Source organism: Hyaena hyaena, unplaced genomic scaffold (genome assembly GCF_003009895.1).
Source record: "Hyaena hyaena isolate Hyena2069 unplaced genomic scaffold, ASM300989v1 scaffold_87, whole genome shotgun sequence".
NCBI classification, from domain to species: domain Eukaryota; kingdom Metazoa; phylum Chordata; class Mammalia; order Carnivora; family Hyaenidae; genus Hyaena; species Hyaena hyaena.
Window position 1 is genome coordinate 472668 of NW_024080718.1, and position 21858 is coordinate 494525.

At 40.3% G+C, this 21858-nt stretch overlaps 1 protein-coding gene across 1 annotated transcript in view; it reads right to left on the reverse strand.

Annotated features, from left to right (window-relative positions):
• Positions 1–3012: 3012 nt before the first annotated feature.
• CUNH12orf66 (chromosome unknown C12orf66 homolog) overlaps positions 3013–21858 on the reverse strand; it is an 18980-nt gene continuing 134 nt past the window's right edge. The window contains exons 1-3 of the mRNA XM_039234322.1: positions 21589–21858; positions 15701–15986; positions 3013–4265 (exon numbers count right to left, since the gene is read on the reverse strand). The exon at positions 21589–21858 is cut by the window's right edge and continues 134 nt beyond it. Of these exons, the coding sequence (XP_039090253.1) occupies positions 3449–4265; positions 15701–15986; positions 21589–21823 (1338 nt within the window). The 5' untranslated portion in view covers positions 21824–21858 and the 3' untranslated portion in view covers positions 3013–3448. The remainder of the gene's footprint in view (positions 4266–15700; positions 15987–21588) is intronic.

Genomic DNA, 21858 nt, shown 5'->3' on the forward strand with positions numbered 1-21858 from the left:
ATAACAACTTGGAAACAAAGCACCACAAGGATTCTAAAATAAGGAGAGGGAAGGGAGGATGAGTTGGTTAGGCATTTAACTTCCTCTTCTAAGCTAGTTCTTTAAGTACTGTTCAAACATAATGACTAGGCGCCCTTATACCACAGATCTGAAGAGAAAGAGGAGAACAGGAGAGGTATTGAGTTTAAGGAAGGAGTGGTCTATCTTTTATTTATACAGCTTTCAAACCCAAGTAAGCTTCCAAAGCCTTTTTTACATGCATGATGTCACTCCATTCTTATATATTCTTTAAAAAGGCAGCCATTTTCTTATCCCCATTTTACAGATAAGGAAGTCAAGCTCAGAGACTGACAAGCAAAAAAAAAAAGGCAAGTTTGCTGCTAGAACGAAGGGTGGACACATTTTAGACATCACAGGAGTGACTCTACAGGAGTGCAGTGAGTTTCCAACCATTTTCTTTCTCGTAAGTAAATTTTCTACAATGTGTTCAAGTGTACAAAGCAATAATTTAGGGGGTATTGGCTCTTAGTTAAGAAGCTATACAGTAGTCCCCTCTTGTCTGCAAGAAGTATATTGAAGACACCCAACTGATGTCGGAAACTGTATATAGGACCAAGGTCTGTGTATACTATGATTTTCTCTGTACATACATGCTTATGATAAAGTTTAACTTATAAATTAGGCACAGTAAGAAATTAACGCTAGTAATAAAACAGAACAATTGTAACAATGTACTGTAATGCAAGTTATGTGAATGTGATTTCTCTCTCAGAGTATCTGACTGCACTGTACTCACCCTTCCTATGATGATGTGAGATGATACAATGCTGATGTAATGAGAGAAAATGGCGTGAATGACACAAGCTCTGTGATGTAGCAATAGGCTGCTACTGACTTCCTGATGGTTCATCAGGAGGAGGGGCATTGGCTTCCAGCTTCCACGCCTCAGGTGACCATGGATAAGTGAAACCGAGGTAAGCAAAACTGTAGATAAGGGGGAAGGGCTGCCTTTTCACACACTCCCTAAAACCCTAGGATGGAATAGTCAGATACCAGGTTGGGCCCGGGAGGACAAAGCTGTGAATGTTCACCCTGTGTCCAAACAGCGTCCAAAAATGAACACTCCTTGACGGGTTTGTTGGCAACCTCAGTAAGCATTGACCACACTCCTGGTTACGCACATAAACTGACCAAGTTGTGGTTTAGAAACAATTTCTTTTAAAATTTTGTTAATGTTTATTTATTTTTGAGAGACAGACAGACAGACAGAGTGACTGGGGGAGGGGCAGAGAGAGAGGGAGACACAGAATCTGAAGCAGGTTCCAGGCTCTGAGCTGTCAGCACAGAGCCCGACGCAGGGCTCAAACTCACAAACTAAAAGATCATGACCTGAGCAGAAGCCAGACTGTCAACCAACTGAGCCACCCAGGTGCCCCAGAAACAATTTCAAAGTAAAAAAGTCAGCAGAGAATATGCGGTTTTACTCTTCCAATTACCAAAACACAGACTTCCAGATCATCTCATTACTGGTTTTAGAGGACAAGTCTCAGAGTAGAATCAGTTTGTTTCTTGGCTTGAACCAAAATATGTTTACAAATAAATATACATTTCAAATATATAGGAAATATACATTTCCCAGGCAAGGACTGGTTATTTAAATATCATAGTATCTGTTTTATTTACACTCTTCTCCATGTTCCACTAAAGCATGTTTCTTTTAGGTACATGGGAGACCATGTCATTAAGGCTAATGGTGGTTTTTTATCTAGAGAAACAAAATACATGAACACCAAGGAATATTTTTCAGCTTCCCAGCAAAATTCAAAAGTGAGGAAAAATGACTTGACTTTTTAGTTCCAATTGCTTTCAGTTTTTTATACAAGTTCAGTGTTGCTCAGATTTTTAGAGAACCAGAGTGAATTAAGTACAGAAGTCAGTCACTACTTTTTGTTTAAAGCAAACTGGCTTTTTACAAATCATATGACTTTTATTTTGAGAAAAGAAAAAGAAGGAAAAGAAAAGAACACGGGCCAGTAGGTTCCCCCACCAGGTAGTCCTTACAGAGGCGGGCTGAGTCCTGGCCCAGACTGGGAGCGGCTCTGCACATGTCACCAGCCAGCCTGCTGTGGCGGCCCAGTAAAACTATGGCTAGTGCCATCATGAGAAACGGACCCATCTGATCATTATGTCACACATGAGCTTTGAAGAAACTATCAAATAGTAACAACTCAATTACTCTTGGTAGCTTACTTTTATTCTTAATCAATATCCTAGAAGTGAAGTTCTCCACAGCCCAATATGCCTTCAGGGGTCCGTCTACTTCCCCAGGAACACCTACTGAAGCCAAGTGTTATGGTGGCATGTGTTAAGATATGTCACTAATTCTAAAAATAATGTGGAGGAGACAGGCATGAAACCCAAGTTCTGATGTGCTTAAGTACTCATCTGATTATTCAAGTATGAAGGGGTCTTTGGAATACACCACTGATGTTCAGCAAGCACAAGCTATCGAGACCAACATTTTGATATTATAAAAGCAGGCTAAGTCCCATGAATGTCTAAAAGTGGCTGAGAAACAAAGCCCACATGCCTTTCCAGCCTAAGATTAAGCAGGGAGCAGAGTCAAACATGAACATGCATTTCAGCAGAAAGGTGATAAACAGAAAGCCAAGCAGATAACACACTGAGGAATGAAGAGACCCCACGTAATGACTTGTGCTAACTTTCAAACAGACTGAGAACTTCAAACTTCACAAGGATAAGAAGAAATGCAGTTAGGTGTATAGATCACCCCAGAACCCGTGACCATTAAAGTTTCTGAGGGTCTTCTCAACTGTTAAACCCCCGATGTTAATGGGAGCACTCTGGTTCACCTTTCATTTCAGTAACTGATGGATATTTTTTGCCAAGACACTAGCTTGGCATCCAAAATATTAATTTGTTGATGAGAATCATAACACTAATAATTTTATGCTAACTTTGCCAATTTATGAGATAGAAAACGTACACTCCTTGATTCTGAAAAGGCCATTTAATATCTTATCCCAATTACTCATCCCAGAAGGAAGGGCAAGCAGAAAGTATTTGGAATTGCATTAAAACAGAAAGTTTAGGACAATATAAAACATGTGGAAAGAAAAATCAAAAGCCAATAAATATTCAGTCTACATGAAATACAGGAAAACAGGAGAAAATACCGAAAGTACGTTGCTGTCCCACAGTTATACACGATAGCCACAATCACTTCCTAGATTACTCTGTGGATACTTAATTCAAATTGGCCTTAATTGCTTATAAAGTGTGCGACACAATTAGGGAGGATTTGTCTCTAATTTAGCTCTGGGAGAAGCATGGATGGATGGAAACTCTAATCACAGACCACAGTAGATCATTAGAGCAATTAAGAACACAATTTCCAATCTTGAAAACCTGTCACACAAATCACCTGCTAGCCTTTGGAGCCAGGTTTCAGACTTGCAAAAACTTTGGGGTTCTTAAGGGCAAGTGAGAGCTCATTGAGGAAGGAAATAAAGTGGGAGTCCCTTTCAGATTTCTTTGACTCAAAAATGACAACGATGGTAAAGTGAGGTTCTGGGCGGGTTAGGAAGTAGGTGCTCTGGACTTTGTCATCATAAAAGTGGACCACTTTCTCCAAGCTGTTCAGGTCGGACGTGCGGTCTGTCATGATCATGATGACATTGGGCCAGTGCATGACCGGCCTGTCGCTGGGCAGAGACACCACAGCTGGATACTGGTCCACACCCTTTGGGGCCTCTCTGTAGGAATGGGGGTGGTGATAGCCGTGACCCTGAAAGCTCTCAGAACCTCGGTTGTCAAAGATTAAGGACACATTGGCAGCGTCGTACTTCCTGATGAAGCTAGAAATCTTTCCGAAGAAGTCCGGGTTGGCTTTTGCAGTCAACGTTTTCATTTCTGAAGGAGTAGTTTGTCGGCTCAGCGCCTCGTGAAAGTAAAAGCTAAACTTGGCAAGAAGCATGTTTTTGAGTTTCATCAGCCAAAGGAAAAGGTGTGGGGGCTGCACGGCCTTCTGTGACTGCCCTCCAAACAGATGTTTCTTGGTCTCTCGCTGCTTTTCAAAGATCTGGCCCCAAGTCTGCAGCTTGGTGTGAGCGCTGTGTAAGTTCACCAGAGATGGGAGGAACTTCCACTCGGACACCTGAGCCTGGGCCTTCAGCAGATGGCTCAGGACGTCAACTTCCAGCTGGAAACTGCTTTCCAAAGGACTGAGGATGGGGTGGTGAAACCTAAGGGGAAGGGAAATTAACAGAAATAAGTGGAAATGTTACTCCACATGGACATTTTCTACCCTCAAAACAATGCACTGTGGCCAGACAAGTAATATTATGTTTGGGGGCAGGGGAAGGAAAGATTGAAGGGCTCCATGCCAATTTATTTAAAAAGCTGTTCTGACATTACTTCACCATCTCAGAGTTATGTCAGCATCATATCCTCCTGTGGAAACAGCCTGACATTTAAACAAAACATGAGAGTCGTGGTTACCTTCCTTTCAAATACAAAGAAATTAAATTAGCTGTACTTCTTTCCTAACCTATTTTATTTCTTCTGGGAATTATATAATAGCCATCAAAACAAGGCATCCTTTTTTTTCAAGATGTAGTCCTAAAGAAGCAGAGGTAAAAAAAAAAAAAAAAAAGTCACTAAAACATCTCTTAAATGTGTACATAACACATATAAACTTACATAATGTGCATAGTTCCTCCACAAAGCATTATGGTAACTTTACAGTAACTTCTGAAGGTAAGCTCTTATTCAATCCTAGTCCCCAAGTTTTCTTCATATTTAATGTTTATTTATTTTTAAGAGAGACAGCATGAGCAGGGGAGGGGCAGAGAAAAAGGGAGACAGAGAATCCGAAGCAGGCTCCACACTGTCAGCCCAGAGCCCGATGTGGGGCTCAAACTCACAAACCATGAGATCACAACCTGAGCCGAAATCAAGAGTCAGATGCTAAGCTGACTGAGCCACCCAGGCACCCTTCCTTCATATTTAATCACAGTTAAAAACAAAGTGGTAGCTAAGAAAAAAAAATCTAATGTTTACGTATTTGTCTGTTAAATTGGATTACTACTCACTAAATTAACTTTATGACTCATGGACTGCTACCTGCTGTTTGTAAAACATTTTTTCTACTTGTAACAGTAATACTGGGCAGCAGCAGGAGAGAGGAATGGGAGTACGCCCCCCCCCTGCCCCCAGAACGGGGTAAAGGCCACGTGCGAAGACCCTGAGGCAAGTGAGAGCAGGACCTTTTCCATCAATCCCTCTTTCTGATGCTTAGGTTTCCCATGGAGAGTCATTTCTTTAGAGAGATCTTCTCTTGCCACCTCCAGGCTAGTCAGGTGACCCCAACTTACGCTTCTTGTTTCATAATACCTGTCTTTCATGTTAGTAGCTTCATTGCATAATTTGGCAGGCAAACTGGGACATATGGTCACCTTTGCTTTGAGCTCCTCCCTGAGGACAAGTAAAAGCTGCCTCCTTCCTACACTCCTTTATCTCTAAAACATATGACACCGAGCAGAGATTCAGTGGACACAGTAACCAACTCTGTTAAGATTTGAATCTTACTTTCCACCTCATTGATTCTGTTGTCTGTGATATAAATAAAATTCTGGAACAATGGCTAAAGAGAGTCCTCTCTATATGGATGAGAGCTTTCTTGCTCAGTCTTCTTCTGACAAATGCCCAGGGGATGATTAGTGTCTGCTGGGCCTGGTGCACTCTCCTTTCCAAGGAGCCAACACCAAGCCCTTATACTCTTCCTCAAGATCTGGAGCAACTGCAAGTGACACTGATTTCAAATATATGGGCAAGATCTAGCATTTACTGGGCATATCTTATGCCCCAGGCACCATGGGAGATGACTTGTAGGCCTGAACCCACTTAAGTTAATTGCTTCACTGTCAACAAGGCAGAGGTTTCTCATATGGCTGTTTTGGCCACAGTTGAAGAGGAAAATGCTGGTTACCAATTAAAAAGTTAAGACGGGGCACGTGGGTGGCTCAGTCGGTTAAGTGTCCAACTTCGGCTCAGGGCATGATCTCATAGTTTGTGACTTCGAGCCCTGCATTGGGCTCTGTGCTGACAGCTCACAGCCTGGAGGCTGCTTGGGATTCTAAGTTTCCATCTCTCTCTGCCCCTCCCCTGGTCATGCTCTGTCTCTCTCTCTCTCAAAAATAAATAAATAGTAAAAAAAAATTTAAGAAGTGAAGAAAAAATTATCACAAGTAGACCTAGAGTTTTAAAAAATCAATTTAAACATTAATTAGAGGGATTATTAAACTTTAATTAGAGAGTCCACATTACATTGGATATTTTAAGATAGAAACTGATTATCATGTGATAAGTAGGATGCAGTTATTCACATGAGCACACATTTTTTTTTTCTATCACTAGTATTTTATCTCAATATCTTTCAAGAGAGGGAAGCTAAAACATGGGTAGAAGGTCTTAGTCTAATAATACATTCAAAGAATCAGAAAGGTAGGGGCGCCTGGGTGGCTTAGTCAGTTAAGCATCCAACTGTTGATCTCAGCTTAGGTCATGGTCTTGCTCCGACACATCAGGCTATGAGCTGATGGCATGGAGCCTGCTTGGGATTCTGTCTCTTCCTCTCTCTGCCCCTTCCCTGCCTGCACTCTTTCTCAAAATAAATAAATAAACATTTTTTAAAAAGTATCAGAAAGATAAACCAGATTTCTAATCTCCAATTCATGTGCTTAATTAATAATTAACTGATTTGGACTCTCCAAAGATTACATGCTTGAAATCTAATACACATGCACACACACAGCCCCACTATAGCACGTCTCAATCTTTGAATTATAAGAAATGTTCCTACCACTTTAGCCTTTAGGCCCTTTTGACACCTAATGCCCATAAAGCATCACAAGATTCTACAATAATGGGTATCAAGAAAATTTGCCAAGGAACTTGGAACATAGTAAAGACTGTCAATAACAGGAAAACGGATGAGATTGAAGAAAATTCTACCACAAATAACAATCCTCTATTTTTCTACTTCATTGGAAATCATCATTTATATCCAACGTTTTCTTTCAAAGAACATGAATTCTCTGTACTAATCTTCAGAAAGAATTCTGAACAAGCTCTTCCATAAACATAAACTAAAACTGTTTATACGTTCAACATTTATTAGGATGAATGTGAATTTTGAAGCTATTTTTTCATCCTTAAGAAGAGCTAAAAATTCATGTTAATGTTATTCTGCCAAAACTTTGAGATTGGCATCAGGATGTACTGTTTCCCCATTTCCATTCTGTTCTGTGCCTTGTGCCCATTTTCAACTCACAATATAGGGGGGTCTGTTAAATTGTCGTAATCCAAAATATGTACCTCAGCTATGGTAGCAAGCTTGGAAGAATCTGAATACAGAATAAATTGACAACTGTCTGCAAAGAATATCTGCTCTAAAAAAAGCCAAAAAAAAAAGCCAGACAGAAAGGGAATGGGGAGGGAGAGAGAAAGCGAGTGAGAGAGAACTCTCTCCTTCACAAATCCACATCAAAGAATTCCTTCCAGAAAAAGTATGCAGGTCCCATGCAAGTGAGAAGTCAGATTAAAATCATTAAAAACAAATCTGTAGCACGTGTGAATGTACCAAATGCCACAGAACTATATACACTTAAAAATGGTAAATTTCAGGGGCGCCTGGGTGGCTTAGTCGGTTGAGCGTCCGACTTTCACTTAGGTCATGATCTCGCGGTTCGTGGGTTCGAGCCCCGCGTCCGGCTCTGTGCTGACTGCCAGCTCAGAGTCTGGAGCCTGTTTCAGAGTCTGTGACTCCCTCTCTCTCTGACCCTCCCCTGCTCACGCTGTCTCTCTCTCTCTCTCTCTCCTAGAAATAAATAAAACATTAAAAAAAAAAAAAAGGTAAATTTCAGGGCTACATGAGTGGCTCAGTCAGTTAAGCATCTGACTTTGGCTCAGGTCGTGATCTCACAGTTCATGGGTTTGAACCCCACGTCAGGCTCTGTGCTGACAGCTTGGAGCCTGGAATCTGCTTCAGATTCTGTGTTTCCCTCTCTCTGCCCCTCCCCTGCTCACACTCTGTCTCTGTCTCTCTCCTTCAAAAGTAAACATTAAAAATTTTTTTTTAAATTTTAAAAAAGTGCTAAATTTTATATTATGTATATTTTACCAAAATGAACAAAAAATCTATAGTCTCTTCTCATTTAAAACTTTTACTACTGGGGCGCCTGGGTTGCTCAGTTGGTTGAGCATCCAACTCTTGAGTTTGGTTTAGGTTGTGATCTCAACAGTTGTGAGATCAAGTCCCACATCAGACCCTGCACTGAGCATGAAGCTTGCTTAGGATTCTGTCTCTCTCTCTGTCTCTGTCTCTCTCTCCCCAATATAATCCTCCCCCCACTTGCATTCTCTCTCTCTCAAATTAAAAAAACAAAAACAAAAACAAAAATTTTTACTAGTCTTTAGATACACATACATTGAAGATATAAAGATGCATTAGCCAAAGGTCTGTGTCATAGGACTTTCCATCGTAGAAAGAGGTACTTAATGGATACAAGTAGGAAGTAATACATCTCTTATGAGAGATATGAAATAAAATAAGATTTTAGAAAAAGGAACAATTTCTTTTGGTTGAAAGATTACGCAGCCCATAAGGGAGACAGAATTTGAATTGAGCCATGAAGCTTAAAGAGCAGGTAGGATTTAGCCATGTAAAGGTGAGGGTTTAAATCTCTGGTCCCATTTTTTTTTTTTTTTTAAGTTTATTTAGAGAGAGAGGAAGAGAGAGAGAGGCAATTCTAGGCAGGCTCTGCACTGTCAGTATGGAGCCCAATATGGGGCTCAAACACACAAACCATAAGATCACGACCTGAGCCAAAACCAAGAGTCGGATGCTCAACCCATTGAGCCAAGGAGCCCCTCTGGCCCCATTTTTTTTTTTTTATTAAAAAAATTTTTTTTCAGTGTTTATTTATTTTTGAGAGACAGAGAGAGACAGAGTGTGAGCAGGGAAGGGGCAGAGAGAGAAGGAGACACAGAATCCAAAGCAGGCTTCAAGCTCCACACTGTCAGCACAGAACCCAACATGGGATTCAAACCCACAAACTGTGAGATCATGACCTGAGCTGAAGTTGGACGCTTAACCAACAGAGCCACCCAAGTGCCTCTGGCCCCATTCTTAATCACCTCTGATTCCACACCCTCTGCAAGTCTTCCCATCAGAGGCAGAGTGTACTTTTCCATCCCCGGACTATGGACTGGGCCGTGTGACTTGCTTTGGTCAAAGCAAACATATGTTAACAGAGGTGATACAAGCAAAAGCTTCAGACAAGCTTGGTTGGGCTTGTTCTTTTGCACTGGGGCTGTAGCACTGTGTGGCTGCCTCCCTGCTAACCTTGGGCTCAGAATGCACACACACATGTGGAGTAGACGAAGTCCAAAGCAGACAGTAGTAAGGTAAGCCCACTGAGACCAACAGAGTTAAACAGAGCCACCCGGCTAAGCCGGCCTGTCAGACCAACTTCCAGCAGACTTGCAAGCCTGTAAGTGTGACTTTTAGGGTGGTCTGTTATATAGAATTATTGTGGCAATAGCAACTGATACATGACACAGCAATATGACGGGGTTCAGAATATACTATCCCAAAATATACATCTTGGTATACTATTTTAAGCTGAATAATTTTGAGGAATATGTGCAGGAAAGACCTCCTGACCCTCTCCTGAAGCAGGTCATAAAACCCAAGTGAGAGGTGCCCTTCCACTACCCGAAGAAAAGGAGCATCCTTACCTCCAAAGCCAAGGGACACAGAGGAATGTGAAAGAACAGGCCTTGCTGCTTCCCCCCAGCCTTCCACACTCCTAGTACACCTCCCAGCAACTCTTACACCCTCAAATGTATTCAGCTGAATTTTGTTTTATAACAAAACCTACCATAAAAGCACAGGTTTAATAGCATCTTGGGGTTTCCATGATTTTATGAAGGCTCCCCTGCCACATAAAACTTACATTAGATACCCTGGTATGTTTTCCTCTTGTTCATTTGTCTCTTGTAAAGGGCCCCCTGCTGAGAATTTAGAAGGGTAGAAGGAGACGATATTTTCTTCCTCTCTGAGTTCAAGGACATTCCAGGCAAAACAAATAAGGGACCAAGGTAGGAAATGGCAAATACTTACTGGGAATACATTAGAGTATGGAGTGTTTTTGGCTTCTGCTTAAAATCCTCAAAGAATTCTCTTTGAAGCTTCTTCCATTTTACTAAGAGTTTGGGTACAATTTAAGGCATTTGATGGGACGTATGTGAATTTGAAAAGATAGGCTGGGGCAAGACCACAGAAGGCCATTAGTCCTTGGTATTAAAATCAAGACATGCTGAATGCCTAGAGTAGAATGTGTCCCACAGAAACTGAACTGTTGTTGGTTTTGTTCATGAAATTTTCAGTGCGTGAAAATTCACCCTGTTGAACGATATACACACAACCAACTGTTAATTTCACTTATCGTCCCAAATTTTTTGAAAAATTTGGAAAAGGGTGCAAGGCATAAATAAATCATAGTTCTGCCCTTAGTGAGAATCCTGTCATCTGAAGCATTCAGATCAAAAAACTGTGCTCCCTAAAATGCAAACAAAAATTTTATGTAACTCAATTTAAAAAAATGTTCTTTGGGGCACAAGGCTGGTTCAGTGGGTAGAGTATGCAATATGAGTTCAAGCCCCATTTTGGTTATAGAGATTACTTAAAAGTAAAATCTTCAAAAAAAAGTTCTTTAAAATCTAGCTATAAAATCATAGTTAAAGGATATAAGTTTCTTAATGATATATTACTGCCACACTAGAGGGATTTTAAAAAGCTGTCTAGAATGCATAAATAATTGCTTACTTCTTTAGAAGAATTACTTCTTAAAATTATACTCTTGATTTAGGAGAGTAAATATTTTTCAGTTATAACCTGTCTTCTAGTTTTATTTTAACTATGAAACAGAAAAATTAGCCAGAATCTTCTTTTATGTCTACTGTACAACACAGGTAGGTAAATTAAAATGAATTCTACAGAATCAAAAAAGATTCCACTGATGCTTCCTTGGGGAAAAAAAAAACCTAAAAGTATTCAAGGAATAGTAGTGATGAGGGAGCATGGGGCAAGCTGAGGGCAAAATACAGGCTGACCCACCCCGGCCAGGTGGAATATGTGTGATAATACCCGTCTTGGCTGCCCAAGAACAAAGGAAGGTAGTCTAAGTGCTTGCCGTGGTGATGTGGGAAACTAAGGCAAATGAAAAATTTAATTCCATTACTGCCTACAGCCCACTGACAAGTCCTTGAGATCAGCAGAGTGACCTCCCTCTAGGAACTCAGCTGCCTCGATAATGACACTTTGTTGGGGGCAAAAGAGAACCTTAGTTTAACGTTACCCCAACCTCGAGGATCCTGTAAGTCAACTTCCTTTATCTCAACTGCCCTAAGATACATGCTGACAATCATACTCCAAGCTTATGGCCCCTGATATTGATCTAAAGGATCTCATGGCTGAGGTTTTATTAAATGGTAATGAATGGCATTTCCCTAGCAACAGCTAGCCCCTCAAGGTCCTGGAAACCTTGCTTCCAAAATTCCATAGAGATTTACTCTATCCCTGACCCCCTCCCAACTTGAGGGTGTACAATGAGTTACCCATCACGACCCCAGGGCAGCTCTTCCTGCCCATGGGTCCTCTCCCCAGGATTTAACAAAATCACCTTTTGCACCGGAGATATCTACAAGAATTTTTTCTTGGTCATAGGCTTCGGACACTACAACCCCCCCCCATCACCCCAAAACTTCATCAGTAGATATCCTGATCCTGCATGAGCTAAATTCATATTTTTTTCTTCTAAAGGGCACACACAAAAAACCTCACATGACTCATGTTAATTAATTCAATTTGAAATGCAGCATCATAACTGATTGTGATTCTGAAGGAATGATTTACATTTGCTTAATACGTAATAAGTTCACCAAAGCGGAAACCTTTATTTAACACTATGCTACTCTGAACACAACTGACTTCCAAAGAAAAGAAACAAAAGATGCTTCTCATTCATCTCTGAAAGCTGACTGGGCCTTGCAATAACTCACACAGGATCTGCATCTCAAATCAGGGCCAGAGGTTTAGATTCTATGATATACATCATGCTTGTTAATTTTTTAATACAAAAGCATTTCATCATTGGAAAGATGAAAGAGTCACACAATATTTTATAAGTGTTCTGACATGAATCAGATATATTGGGACAAATAAACATTCCCTGAAAGATAAACTGGGTCTTCTGGGGAGAGGATTAACTCTTTCAATACAACAGAACACCAAAATATGAAAATTTCTCTAGAACACTGGAACCGTGAAAGAAATGTGTTTTGTATACACACAGATACCAAATCAAAAGGTCTACAGAAAAAGTGATATTATCCTGGCAAAGGGCAAAGCATGCTAATTTATACCTAAAATAATTCCACTTCCCCACCAAATCAACATATTAGACAGAATTTCAACTTTTCAAAATTTCTTAACCAAGGAATTTATGTTGTTCAAACTAACCCAAGGCTTCTAAATGAGATAATTTTCAGGCTAGGATGTATCTATAGTCGGTATAGATGTATCTATAGTCGGTAACTCCCTATTAATTACATAAAGGCAGCACAGGTGGAAGATGGAGACTGTGGATGAAAACACCTTGACCCTAAGTGATACTGCAACCTAGATCCATCAGATTCCATCCGTATCCACTCAGAAGGATGAGGGGTACAGCCACGTACTGCCCTAAGAGCTTCAAGAATGAAAGCAAGACTTTTGCAGGAAATGAAAGAAATGCCCAAGGCTCTGGGAAGTGGAATGTCTCAAAGATGGTTCAAACACAAATCTTGGGGCGCCTGGGTGGCTCAGTCAGTTGAGCCCTCTGACTCTTGATTTTGGCTCTAGTCATGATCTCACAGTTGGTGAGTTTGAGCCCCACTTCGGGCTCTGTGCTGATAGCATGGAGCCAGCTTGGGTTTCTCTCTCTCCCTCTCTCTCTCTGCCCCTTTCCCCCACCTCTCTAAACAAACAAACAAACAAATAAATGACTTTTTAAAAAAATAATAGATCAGAAATCTAATGAAATAAAAATGAAAATAGTTAAATAGTGATTATCATTCCTAGCAGACACACACACACGCGCGCACACACACACACTGTTAAGGTTCAGTATTAGTATATCCCAGTGTTGGCAACTTTCTCTTGTTTATCCCAACAATTTTTTCATGTAGACTATTTTCAGTATCACAGGGAACTTTTAAAACATACAGGTTTCCAGACAACCAATCCAAGATCATTAATTTTTACTTTCTTGGGGTAAGTAGTGGGGAGACCCAGGTATGGTTCATTTTCTTAAACTTCCCAAATGGTTCAGCAAACTACTTTCACATTAGCATTTGGGAATCACCACATGAGATCTCTTCCCCTTGAGAATCATTATCTCCAACTGTACTTTTGTTTTTGGATTTCAAAAAATTATTTTATTAAAAAAAGTACAAATCAGGTTTTAGGAAGAAATAAAGTATTTCCAAACACAGAAAATTTGCTAACATGTAAAATTTGTTTAAAAAAAGAAAATGTGTATTTTTATATGCAAAGACTATCTCTCTAGAAGGGTAGGAAGAACTGGCTGACACCATTCATTGCCTTTTAAGAAAGGAATTAGATGAAGGACAGGGACACTTTTCACTAGATATTCTTTTGTATTTGAGCTTTATTAATGTATTACCTACTAAAAATAAATAACACAAAAATTTTAAATGTCATAAAATAGTACATGACAATAAAAAAATAACTATAGAGGACATTTTGGAGACAAGGAGAGCTCTGAATATGGGCTATTTATTGCAGATGGTAGAAAATCAGTGCTGAATTTCCTGAGAAAACTATGTCACGGTTTTGTATAGTTCTCAGAAAATACAATCTGAGTATTTGGGGGTAAAGTATCATGATGATGTAACTTCCAAACAATGCAGGAGTGGGGGGAATAAAATTCTATACAGAGAAAGATTAAAACAAACATGGTATATTTTAATAATATGAGTCCAGGGAAAGGATGTTTGTGTGTTTATTGCACGGTTTTATTTTTTAAAGTTTATTTCTTTGTTTTGAGGGACAGCAAGGAAGAGGCAGAGAGGGAGAGAGAAGGAGCAAGAGCTAGAGAGAGAGAGAATCCCAAGGAGGCTCCACACTGTCGGCGCAGAGCCTGACACCATGCTCAAACTCGTGATGTCATGAGATCATTGTTTGGTTTGGTTTGGTTGTTTTTAATAATAGCTTTGTTATTTAACTCATATACATAATGCTATTTAATACGTATACATATACTTTAAAAAAATTTTTAACATTTATTTATGTTTGATAGACAGAGAAAGAGCACAAGTGGGGGAAAAGCAGAGAGAGAGGGAGACACAGAATCCAAAACAGGCTCCAGGCTCTAAGCTATCAGCACAGAGCCAGATCCCAGGCTTGAACCCACGAATCGTGAGATCATGACCTGATCCAAAGTCAAATGCTTAACCAATTAAGCCACCCAGGTGCCCCAAAATGCACTCTTTTTAAGGTATAGAATTCAATGGTTTTAGTATAATCAGGGTTGTGCAACCATCACTACTACCTAATTTTAGAAGAGTCTCATGACCCCCCTCCCCCAAAAAGAACTCAATATCCATTAGCAGTCACTCCCCATTCTCACCTTCCCCTCTAACCCCTGACAACCATTTTCTGTGTCTATACATTTGTAAGCTACAGTCTGTGTCTATTGACTTAGCCTATCCTGGACATTTCCTATAAGCGGAGTGATATGCTATGTGATCTTTTGTGACTGGTTTCTTTCACACAGCATAATTACTTAAGGTTCATCCAGGCTATAGCATGTGTGGGTACTTCATTCCTTTCTACAGCTGAATAAAAGCACACAATGCTTCTCCAATTCCTTCGGTATTGCTTTTCATGTAGGAAGTGAGCAATACTTCCAGGCTCAATTTTTTTTAAAGTAGCAATTGCCTTCAAAGACAAGTTTTACAGCTGATCAAAGTCTTTAAAAACAAAATGAAATTGGCTACAAATAGCTTATTGACTATCAGAAAATTTCAACTATGCCCTCCTCAAAGTACAGATGCCTATCTCCACTAAGAAAGTTGAAAACAAAAACAAAACCACGTGACAGGCACTGAAAGCAATTATAAAGGAGTTTCCAACACATGTTAAGTAATGGTCACATCAGAGGAATGAGTGGATAACTCACCAAGGTGATTACTTTGAGAGGGACATTTATTTGAATAATGTTTTGTTAAAAAGTCACTATTTTATACACAATTCTCTCAAGTGAGAGAGATTTTATAAGCAGTAAAATCAGTTATAATACATCTTTTAAGGATTACTCCACTCTTGGTCTTTGGCCATTGTTTAGAGAAGTATCCACTCAGCATGGTGTTAATGAAGCCCAAAGAAGGTATACTTGGTGCTTAATTAATACGTATAAAATGTAAAATAACTATTTCTCCACTTCACAGTTGTTTAATGAAAGATTTTCATGAGTGTGGGGGAAAGACCTAGTCTGTGTGGGAGTGAGACGCTGTCACATCTGTCCCTCCCTCCCTCCTCACCTACACTTACCTGGAGCTGTACTTCTTGAGGATGGTGTCCAAGAGGCCAACGAGCTCTTCAGCATTGATGAACTTCTGTGGGCTGAGGGTGTACATCTTCTCATAGAAGTCTGCGATCTCCATCCGGGCCTGAACGAAGAAGCAGAGCTGCTCTGACAGGTGGGAAAGTAGTTCTTCCACATGAGGGGCGGTCCCGCCGAGCGCCCCTCGGCCAGTCACCACCTTCTTCAGCTCGTTGTGCAGGGAAGTGTAGATGGTGCGGATGGAATCCTTCCTGCTGAAGAAGGACTGGCCCCCTGGTAGGCAAATAACATTAGCATATGACAAGTAAGGAAGAGAAACCAGGACAAAACCTCTCCCAGCACCCAAAAGGAAAGGAGTGGAGCCTACTGAGCTCAGTGAGTTATCATCATCCGCCATATTCTCTGACTCGTAAGTCTGGAATTTAAATATTTTGTGACTCATAATTTCACTGGGGAATAAGAAGGGAATGCCTGGTACAACTCATTAGTGTAGCAGTGCACCTATGGATGATTTCCTTACCCATGCACCAATTCTCCCCCACCCCAATTCAATGAGGATTCACTCATTATTTCAGAGGATAATTAACCTAGTAAGTGACATCAATGTGGATCTAAATAGCCCTCCTTCCACATAAATATATTTAAAACAAAAAAGAATACCTGATCGGAAAACACTGTTGTTATTCCTGATAAATTAGAAATTTTTATTTCTCCATTAGAGTTGCATTTTCCTTTGAATCTTGCCTTTTAAGGCATACCAGAAAATGGAAAATATACATATGTGAATCTCCCTTAAACAAGAACACAGACTACTGGGGTTCCAGAGGAAAAGAAGTCTTTAGTCCTTTTTTTAAAGTAATCTCTATGCCCAACATGGGGCTTGAACTCATGACCCTGAGATCAAGAGCCAGCCAGGCGCCCTAAAATCTTTGGTACTCTTGACAAGTTTGACACTATAGGTTATAACAAAATAAGCACTACACTGAATTATTAAGAGCAGGAAGAAATTACAAACAACTGCTGGTGTAACTCAGGGGTTCCAAAGCAAATCAGAAAGAAAAAAACCCAAATACATCCTTTTCAACAGTTAAAAAGAATCAAGTGGCATAGACATCATTTCCTTACTTTTGTATTAATACATGATGAGCTCTATTTCTAATAATTATAGAGCCAGCTTCAGCTTCATAGATGTTTTCTTAGGCAATTCTGCACCCCACTAAAGGGTCACAGGCAAGAAATTAGGAACGTGAAAAGAAATAGGGCAAGTTTAAAACACTAATTCTCAGGAATATATAAAAACCTCAGAGATGGGTGACAGTTTAAGTTTTCTATTGATATACACAGAATGCTTTAATGAATAAATTTATCACTATTCTAAACATATCAATTAGGAGTGAAAATTATTTATCAAGGGATTTGTAAAATATCCCCTTAATAATTGAAACATCTCACAATGCTGTTTTTAATTTAGGGCCCCGTTTATGTTTCAAGAAATGAATCTTACATCCCTTCCTACTACTATGACCACCTTGCCCCACTTTACCCATGACTTTCCAGGTGTGGGCAGACTGAATGTCTGGCTTCTCGGAAAACCCTTAGTCCCACGTCCTGGGCACACCCAGACGGTTGGTCATCTTACCTACTACTTATTTCATAAACTACTAATACTTAAAAAATGTTTTCTTCAATATACTACCTAAACAAGCTGACTAGCATTCAAATCATCCCTCCTCCTAATAATAGCAAAAACCATGTGGTACAGGAGGACTGACCCCAGCACTAACATCCCACACAGGACTGTACACTGAAGGGTTTGCCTTCCTTCCCTGCCTGTATTCAGTCTAACGTGGCAGATTTTGTAAAGCTACAGTATGGAATAAATAGATCTCTGTGCTCAAGTTCCAGAAAAAACTCTCTTAGGTGAAGAAGGCAATAAAGAGTACCACACAAAATCCTTGGGCTGGCTCAAGTGTGTGACTCTGGATCTCAGGGTTGTTGAATGAATCCAAGCCCCATGTGGGGTGTACAGGTTACTTAAAAATAAAATCTTAAAAAGAAAACTAAAAGCTCTGGAACTCCAACTTAGTTCCAAATTTCAGCTTCTGAATTTATAAGCTGTGTGATGTGAAAATGATTTAGCCACTTTGAGTCTTCATTGTTGTTTTTAACAGACAACTAGTAACAGAGCTGCTAAGAAGGCAAAATGAAATAACATTTGGTATGCGATGTGCCTGGAGCCAAGTGCATATTTCACAACACGAATATTCCCTTCCATTCATACCTGCTATAAGAAAACTCCAAACACTATCTAAGTGAGCCTGTAGAGCTCTATGGTAAATTGGGAGTTTCACATACTGTATAAAAGAATAGCTATCTATTTGAAAGATAGCCAGGTGACTTCAACTGTGTAGTCGCCTCCGCTGTTAAACAATATGGCCTTGGTGAAAATTTTAACTTGGCGAAAAATAAAGATTTTCATCAGATTACCCTTATTCTGATTATCTGATCCCTCAGATTACCTGCGGGAGTGGAAACACCACATAAATACAAAAATACCGTGAAATGCGTATCAATAAACATCGATCACTAGTATGTGAAACCAAGGGAAGGGACACTATAAGGAAGGGAGAGACCACCAATGCATTTCTTTTAAACGAGTCTCTGTTCAGCAAGCTGTCAGGAGCACAGTCGTATTGCTGACTATCCTGGTCAGGAACATCCAGTAGGGACGGGCCTGCCTTCATCCTGGGAAACAAGGCATCAGAGACACCAGACAGCTTCCTCTTTTCAATTTTTTGAGTTTACAAAATATAGTTATTTTGAATTATTTCTAGAAGGCTGTATGTATCGAATCCTCATTATTTCTCAAGATTTCTATGGCCCATCTCACATGACAAAATGTCATTACAATTATATTAAAGGAGTATGTGAAACATCTAATTGAGTATTTTATTCCACAGCTTCTTGTTAATGATCATTTGTAAGCATCAGTTCTCAAGGCATTTTCTACCATGCTAAATTCTAACAGCCAGAGGTTGAGGCAACTCTCCAGTAATGAAAAAAAGGGAGAAATGTATGACCTAAAATCCTCCAAAGGCATTGAGATGGCAGATTTTAAGCCATCTCCAAACAGGTATATTCTCCCCTCAAAGGAAAAGAAGGCTCCAAGATAAGGGCTCCACCCCAAAATTTGCAGAACTGAGCCAGTAGAGGAACAGAAGGCTCCCTGTGAGGCCTGTCCTTTGCCAGCAGTGTTTGCTGGCATGTGCCATCTATAAACAGGATTCACTGCTAAAGTCTCTGATAAACACTGGTCTTGAGAGTGAGGTCGGAAAGACTCACTTTTTTGAACCATGTTTGAAATGTTTGAAAATACACATAAAACTTCTTTGTTTTGCATTTTAAAGAAAACCATACAAACATTCTAATTAGCAAAGGATTTGAAGAACGTGGGCATGTCTTAAGTGGCAACACAAAAATTTTTCCCCAAAGTTTTAAGAAATGGAGTTAACCTAATAATCACAAAATCATATTGTAAGCATGTTGATACCACAAACATTTCAGTATCAAAAAACAGTAAGATGTCTGCTGCAAAGTTAAAATTTTACATTTGTAACCTACATTTACTATATTATACTATGGGAGATAAGTTATGAGGCATTGAAGTCAAACATGCCATATTCAGACATTTACTCAGAAGTGACAGATCACCTGGGAGCCTGAACTATGCCTGGGCATGTTCCATAGTGTAAATTGCTCCTGGGTCAATTTCAAGGTGCAGCCTTCAGGTTCATCCATGCAAGCTGGGGGTCCATGCACAACTAGTCACTTTACATAATAAGGGCCATTTCACAGAACCAAGTCAGAGACAGTGATGGTCTCACACATGCTCTTACACACAGGGCAGCTAGTTCTGTTTACCAAAAACCAACCAGACACATACAACTTAAACTAGAATAGCAGGTTTTAAGCTGGGGTCCATAAATAGGCTTTAGGAAATCCACTGAACCCTCCCAGATTAAATGCAAAATTGTATTACACATATATGTTCCATATGAAAGTCCATGGGTTTCATCAAATTCTCATAGATGAGCTTTACAAAGTTAAGAATCATGGCACTGGGGTCAATCATCATTCTTCATGAAGTGAAGGAATCTAGAAACAATGAAAACTGCCAGAAAATTAACCACTTTCAATTTTACAGCCAGAATTCTCTGCATTCTCAACTATAAATATAGTTGACCCTTAAACAGAGCTGGGGGTGATGGAGGAAGGTGTTGGGGTGCTGACTTCCTCCAACAGAGTGAAAAATCCAAGTATAACTTTTGACTCCCCAAAACTTAATTACTAATCACTTATTGTTGACTGGAGACCTTGATGGTAACATAAACAGTAGATTAACACATATTTTGTATGTTATATGTATTATGTACTGTATTCTTATAGTCAACTAGAGAAGAGAAAATGTTAAGAAAATCATAAAGGATGAGACAATACATTTACTGTACTATATTTATGGCAAAAAATCTGTGTATTAGTGGACCCAGGCAGTTCAAGCCTCTAATGCTCAAGGGTCAACTGTATATACAAAGTAGATTTAAAGTATAATACATATGCCAATTTCTTATCAATCACATGGATAAAAACACCATCTGACAGTTCAAAAGCAGGTATTCTGGTTAGAGATCTGTCAACTACCTACACCTGTGAGCACAGACAACTTGCCAATCTGTAGAAAGGGGAATAAGAACACTGCAACAGCAACTGCAAATTTGTGAGACGTGCCATTGTAAAAGGGGGTCGAAGAAATACACAAGGTGAATCTATCTGACCAGTTTTGGCCAATAAGTCAATATACTAAATAACAAGTCATTATCTGAACGGCTAAGGCCGAAGTTAAGATCTCATAAAGCCCCACCCCTTGGGTGCTTCCTGAAAGCAATATGTACATGGCCACTTTCAAGCAATGTAAGGAAACTAGGAGTTAAAAATCAAAATGGAATCTGCACTCAATTTTACCTTTCTATTCTATATTGTATTTATGTGTTCTTCACTCATACCCAACCCTGTGCCTCTGATAATGAAAGGGTGTAAAAATAGGCCAAAATACTAACACAACTTTGAAAGCTCTGGGATTTATAGTATTTATTGTTGATCATTTTAAGTAGTAGTATTTTGTATGCATAGCCTTTGGCTTTCACCTATTTTATGTCCTTCTGATCTACTCATACTAATTGTTTCTACTTTCTAAGTGAAAATCAGTTGAATCAGCTCTTGCATCTTATTTTCAGGGGCAAGATTTATGATGGAATAAGAGTGTTTACCATTTTCCCCCTAAGTCCCTTCTTGCTAGTGTTAGGCATATTTCTTGCCTTCCCTGTTCAGTATTCATTTCCTCATTCATTAAATATTTATTGAGAGCCTAGGAAGAGGGGGTAGGACTCCATCTGCAACTCGCAGGGGCGCCTTAGCCTTAGGAGGCCGGATAAAAGTGTTCGTTAATTCTAACGAGATTGTGTTGCCAAGTTTTGCTCCTCTGGCCACAGTGTCACTGGTCAGAAGACTGAAGACATACAGTTTGCTTAACTTCATTTATGGCACCAATCCATGCACTGAGCAAAACGGATACACCCATCGGTTTGAAGCACAGCCCTGCAAACAGCATCCACCCGACCGGCCAATCTATCAGCAGCGGAGGCCAGTGGGCGGGGTTTGTGGCAGCCGAGGGAAGGAAGGGAACGGTGGGAGAATTGGGAGTGCCAAGTTGAGACTGAGGCTAGGAGTGACAGAGACAGGGAACCCAAGCCACTGCCGATCGGGGAATATACCCCCTTTCCTTCCTCCTCAAAGGGCACGGGGGGCGGGGCGGAGGTACCTAGTTTTTGCCCCAGGTAGGTGAGGCTGTGATAGACCTTCTCGGCCGCGGCCAGGTGGGCCAAGGCCGCCAGCAGCGACAGCCAGCTGCCCCCCGCGCTCTTGTTGGCCTCTCGTTCCTTGTCCACATTGTCCTTGGCCTTGTCGTAAGAGAAGATACCCAGGTGAGAGAAGAACGTCTCCAGCACCGCCTGTTCCACCGGGACCGGGGCGGCCAGCGGGATAGACTCCCCCATGCGAGCTGCGATCCAGCTCCACCCACGTGGCTCTC